The sequence below is a fragment of the Morus notabilis genome, unplaced genomic scaffold (genome assembly GCF_000414095.1).
Source record: "Morus notabilis unplaced genomic scaffold, ASM41409v2 Scaffold535, whole genome shotgun sequence".
NCBI classification, from domain to species: Eukaryota; Viridiplantae; Streptophyta; class Magnoliopsida; order Rosales; family Moraceae; genus Morus; species Morus notabilis.
In genome coordinates this window covers 497,225-503,456 of record NW_010367018.1, presented here as the reverse complement: position 1 = coordinate 503,456, position 6,232 = coordinate 497,225, and the positions used below count along the sequence as shown (strand labels likewise).

The following is a 6,232-nucleotide window of genomic DNA, read 5'->3' as shown; positions in this document are numbered from 1 at the left end:
TCCCTACAAAATAAATTAAATTAAATTAAAATCAAATACTTTCACACAAAATTAATTCCACGAAAATATTTAATTAAAACCCAATTTATTTAACAATTATGAACAATTTAAGTACATTTTCATACACTTATCACTTTGTAAGTTCGTCAAATTTGTATTTCATCCCACAATGATTGCACTCCTTTTTCCTTACTAAGTTTTATCCTAATTGGATTTTTCTTAATAAGGTTTTAAATGAGGCAATCATGAATTACAAATTTAAATATTAATAAATAAATAATTTTTTTATATACTTCATGTGTTCATTTCAAATTTCAAATTGTAATTATAAAAAATATTTAAAAATTCAGGCAACTCGGTCGGGCTCGAGCAGCCCGACTGGGCACGGGCAGCCAAAGGTTGTCCGAAGCCCGTCTATGTAATTTTTCAGATTGGGTCGGGCAGCCCAAAAATTCAGGCAGGGCGAGCTCGATCATCGGGTAAAAATTCAGAATTTTTGGTGGTCGCGGGCGGCCCGTCCAAAGTTTCAACACTAACCAAGATCTACATAGAGGTAGAGAGAGGAGAGAGAGAAATGGGAGGTTGACCGAGAGAATCTGGTTTTTCTCTCTCGCTGATGTTGGTAAATGCTTCATTTATCAATCAACAGATTTTGTTTAGTATGGTAAATGGAGCATTTTCATGGTAATTCATGGATTTACCAGCCAAACATTACTTTGGTAAGTCTATTATTTGCAAAAAAATATAGGAATTGAGTTGTTGGTAAATGAAAGATTTACCATGTAGATAAACAATTAGCACATGAAAAATAAGGATAAATTGGAATACCCATTGGCCGGTAAATGATGCATTTACAGAGTAAATACGTCATTTATCGCATAAATATTGGCTAGTAAATAAAAAATTTACCAATATTAAATTGTATATCTTTTTTTTTTAATGAAAAAACGCATTTTGTTTTTTTTAGCTTGTAAATAAAGAGTTCACCGAAATAAATTTATTATTTACCACACTTTTAATTGGTAAATAAATGCTATCTAGTAAATTCATTATTTACCAAATAAACTAAACTATTGCCATTACTTGTAAATGATGAATTTACCTCATAAATTCTTCATTTAGGCGAAAGACAATTTTACCCTTTTATTCAATCATTTGTGAATCTAGACCATACCTTCCATCTTCTTGAAGGTGATGTGAGCAAGATCGGCGAGAGATCCCTGATGTCACTTTGTTGACTGACGGCCAGATCAGCCGAATGAATTTCTGTGGAGATCTTCGTTGGATCTTATGAAGAGAACAGAGTCACTCAAATGTTGGTGAAATCTCCACTGCTACCAGCAAACGACGACATCTTGCGACGCCGTTCTCCGGATGGCAAGCTGCGATGACAACTTCTTCTCCAACGGAATTACAAACTGACGATGACGTAGGGCATTAAATTGTTCATCATCGTCGAGCCGTTGGTCTGTTCAGAACTGCATATCTCCTGAGAACAAAGGCTTTGCAACTACTAGCTGTCGTGGAGATCTTGTTGCGGTGGAGATCGTTGCGAGCAGTCTTGTCTTGGGATGGAAATCTATTTATTTTCAGTCATTAATGGAACTTTTTTAAGAAGCTTTTGTTTCCAGTTCTTGGAAAATCATTATTCCTCCTCAGTGTTGCTCATTGAATGTTCCAAAAAAAAAAAATGATTAACTTTAACATATCATCTATAAATGCAGAAAAAGATAAATTTGATAAATCGAAGTTCATAAGTGATTAACTCAAATTTATCGGTGATTAACGTGAGTTTATCAGTGATTAACTATATGTGATTTGCAGTTAATTTTATATAATATTTGAAAATGGTACGTTTCAAACTTTCTCATAGAAATAGTATCTTGAATAGCAACACCATAGAAGTGGTATTTATCAAATTTACCCTTACCGTATTAGGACTTGTAATATTCTTACAAAGATTGGCTCGACCCAATCCACTTTCTTTTGTCGATGGACCTAACCCGCTTTCATCATTTGGTCTATTAAACTTGAATTAGGTAGCTCGAACTTTTACACCTCTAAATCTAATTTAAGGCTTTTTTTTTTTTTTTTTTTTTCCTACAAGTTAGCAATTTCGCCCTGAAAACATGATATGAAATTTCATAACTATTAAAAAATTATAAATTTAATTCAATACTATTTTTTTTCTCAACTCATTATAATATAGATAGTTTAATTAAGTTAAAAAAATAGGGGTGTACTTATGTATTACTGTTTTAACCGTAAAACATAAATTTGACAGTTGATCAGAAAAATAAATTGCATAATTGGTTAAAAAATTATAAAAATTAATGAGATTAGATTTTATCACGCACGTCATCAAATTTTTATATTTAATGATAATCGAGATAAAAATATAACCATTAAAAACTCATTCAAAAATAAATAGTTTAAAAAACTCGTCCAAAAAATAGACAGTTTAATTTGAATCCCATTGTCGAAATCATTAGTCCTATTAAAACTTATGATTTGGTGCTCAAGGAAAAAAAAAATGGAAAGACAAAATTAGAAAACAAGACGTGGATCATGATGCCATTAAGCAATGACAGAGCTGGGGGACTGAGGGGGCCATGTTTTTTTTTTTCTCTTTATTAATATATAAGTTTTAATTTTAATATAATAAATATGTGTATAAATTAGACTTAACTTTCCGTTCTTTACATTTTATTAAACTAATTATTTAGATTTAAAAAAATAAAATATTCAATTTTATTAAGAACATAAACATTAATATAATTTTAATAAAAAAATTTAGCCCTCTTATCAAAATTCCTAACTCCATCACTGCCATTAAGCCCACGTGATCAAGTGATGACTAAGCGAGTAAGATTACTTAGGCCTCGTTGATTTCATCATTTAAGTTTTTAATTTTAATTTTATTACAGTAAAAACTCTCATAAAAAGTTATATTTAATTTTTTTATTATAATTAAAAATTTTTATATAAAATTATATTTTAACTCAAATTAAAAATTCAAATCGATAAACTGAACGAGGTTAATAGACAACCCCATCTACACTAGAATCTTTTGTCAAAGAGTGAGAGAAGCAGAAAGAGAGAACCGTGGAAGAATATGCCAATGTTTATCCGGATAAGGCCCGACCCAATATTTTCTTAATTCCAGCTCTCACCCCCACACCCACTTTCTCATTCGCCTCGGTGGTAAAGCTACGTCGTTTTGAACGCAGTTTCCTCTTTCCCGAAAAGGGATGTAAAATTTGTGGGCCCCGCCTTCTACTGAAAACATGTAACAACAAATAATTAAAGAAGTAAAATAAAATAAAAGAAAAATCGAATGTGTTGGTCACACTCTAGGCTCGCTAGCTCACTGGCATGGGCCTGTCTGATCGCGTCAAGATAACGGATCTTGGTTCTACACAGTTCTTGTCGTCAAATCACCGCTGTTTCAAAACGGATCAAATTTGGAATTCAAAACCTTCGAGAGCTTCCCAATAATTAGGGAAGGATTAGTCCTGTTCTGGCGCGAAATTCCGCTCACTTAGCCTGAGAAAAAAACTCTAGGGCTTGCGAAAGCTTCCACGAAGCGCTTCTAGAAGGTTTTTGTTCTCTGAGTGGCTGTTGTGGATTGGATGGATTTGTTTAAGCTGAATTGGAGGAATCTCAAACTTCTCTGATAATTGCTCTGAAATGGAACGGGAATTCTGATGAATTTGGATGTGGGATAGCAGAAGAGATCATATAAACGTATTTACATATATATATATATATATATATATATACTTTTTTTCAAGCTTGAAGGTTTCTGAGAAGTGATTTCGCGGGAAAGTGACGGAAAAGTTTTTGCTTGTCAACTGGAATTTCAGAGGATCGGAAACGAGAAAGTGAATTTTCCTTTAAAGGTAACTTTTTCCTTTTTTTTTTTTTTTTGGATTGATAGTAATCGCTTTGTGTAGGGTACTATCTTTACCTTGTTGGATCATATTCGAGTACTTTCCTTTTGCCGTTTCTTGTTGAAAAAAGAATAAAACATAGAAATTATTGAAAATATGCCCGTTATCTGTGGGGTTTTCGCTGTAGATCCAGAATTTCTCTTTATTACAAGAGCTGATCCTTTTCTTTTTGTTTAATTAAAACTGAAAAAGCTGACACTTGATAGTTATTAAGATATAGAAATTTTAATGGTTGATAAGGATTTTGAGTGAGAAGGATTTGATAAGTCTGATTTTTTTTCTTCTTTAGGAATGGCGACTCCTGTAGAGCCTCCAAATGGGATTATAACCCCAGGAAAACATTACTATTCCATGTGGCAGACCTTGTTTGAGATTGATACAAAGTATGTTCCCATTAAGCCGATCGGTCGAGGGGCGTATGGAATCGTCTGCTCGTCTGTGAACAGGGAAACCAATGAGAAAGTAGCAATTAAGAAGATACACAATGTCTTTGAGAACCGCATCGACGCTCTTAGAACTCTGCGAGAACTGAAGCTTCTCCGGCATCTTCGACACGAAAATGTGATCGCTTTGAAAGATGTTATGATGCCTATCCATAGGAAGAGTTTCAAGGATGTGTACCTGGTTTATGAACTCATGGATACAGATCTACATCAGATTATTAAATCTTCTCAAGCACTCAGTAATGACCACTGCCAGTATTTCCTTTTTCAGGTATGCATTTATTAATGAACATAATGATAATAGTTCTTTCTTTTTAGAACAAGCTAGTGGATAAATTACTGTAGGTGATATGACACTTTAACTGATTTTACTTAAGTTGGCTTATGGTCTTACAATGTGTGAAGCTCTTCACTATTAAAAGCACTATATACAGGTAAGTCATTTGGGCTTTGCATTTCTCATGAATTATTCGAAAGATTATTCTAAAGATTCTAATGCTTCTTTTCCTGTGGAATCTTGATGTCATATTCTGCAGTTTTTCTTTTACATGCTGATGTTTGCAGTTATACACAGTTTTGTTCTTTGAATCAATTGTCTGAAATGACAAGCACGGCTGTTCTTTATTGTTTGGAATTTGGATTTTAGTATTGGACCAGGGGAATTTACTATCTTTTTATTTTCTGTGTTTGTTTTTTTTTTTTCTTTAAAGGAAAAGATGCAAAATATTTCTATGTTAGATGAAATAATAAGTTTGTGGAGATCCTTTTTTCACTTGGCACTAATCAAAATTTCTGATGCAGTTGCTTCGAGGACTTCAGTATCTTCATTCTGCAAACATCCTCCATCGTGACTTGAAGCCTGGCAACCTTCTCATCAATGCAAACTGTGACTTAAAAATATGTGATTTTGGTCTCGCACGTACTAGCAATGCAAAGGGGTACTTCATGACTGAGTATGTTGTCACTCGCTGGTACCGAGCCCCTGAGCTCCTTCTCTGCTGTGACAATTACGGAACATCCATTGATGTGTGGTCAGTTGGATGCATCTTTGCTGAGCTTCTAGGCCGGAAACCTATCTTCCCCGGTTCTGAGTGTCTCAACCAGTTGAAACTAATAATCAACGTACTTGGAAGTCAGAGGGAAGAGGATCTTGAATTTATAGACAATCCAAAAGCCAAGAAATTCTTAAAGTCAGTCCCATACTCCTCCGGGACAACCTTTTCCCACCTTTACCCCAATGCCCATCCTTTGGCAATTGATCTTCTGCAAAAGATGCTTGTTTTTGACCCGTCAAAGAGGATCAGTGTTAGTGAAGCGCTTCAGCACCCTTACATGTCCCCACTGTACGATCCCAGTTGTAACCCTCCAGCCCAAGTGCCTGTTGATCTCGACATAGATGAGGATTTAGGGGAAGAAATGATCAGGGAGATGATGTGGTCGGAAGTGCTCCATCACCATCCTGAAGCTGCGACTACTAACGGCGAGGTGTGTTCTTAATTTCTGGTTTATAGGGTCGTGGAGAGGCTTTGGAAGGAGATTCTGCTTTGAAACTGAAAGTAGCTTGTTTACTTTTTAGTTGTAGTTTTTTTCCCCTCTTTGTTGAACTTGAAGGCGAAAGCCAAAGTGGGCTATGCTGTATGTTCATAAAATAGCCCCTCCTTTTCTTTTTTTTTTTAAATATTTTTAATGAGCCTGAGCCTTCATGGTAGTTCTCCTTTCCAAGTTGTATATAGGGATTCTGTTGTATGGATGCGGGAACATGTCTGTTTTGTAAATTAAGACTATGACGATACCAATATTATGTTCACGAAATTTTATGCGATGGAATTTCTGTTA

The 6,232-nt window shown here is 34.5% G+C and overlaps 1 protein-coding gene across 1 annotated transcript; it reads left to right on the top strand.

The window, feature by feature from the left end:
• The first annotated feature begins 3,353 nt into the window (after positions 1 to 3,353).
• Positions 3,354 to 6,232, top strand: LOC21404757 (mitogen-activated protein kinase homolog NTF3). The gene is made up of 3 exons (XM_010111728.2): positions 3,354 to 3,902; positions 4,243 to 4,667; positions 5,198 to 6,232. The coding sequence occupies exons 2-3, from the start codon at positions 4,245 to 4,247 to the stop codon at positions 5,891 to 5,893; spliced, it is 1,119 nt and encodes a 372-aa protein (XP_010110030.1). The 5' UTR covers positions 3,354 to 3,902; positions 4,243 to 4,244; the 3' UTR covers positions 5,894 to 6,232.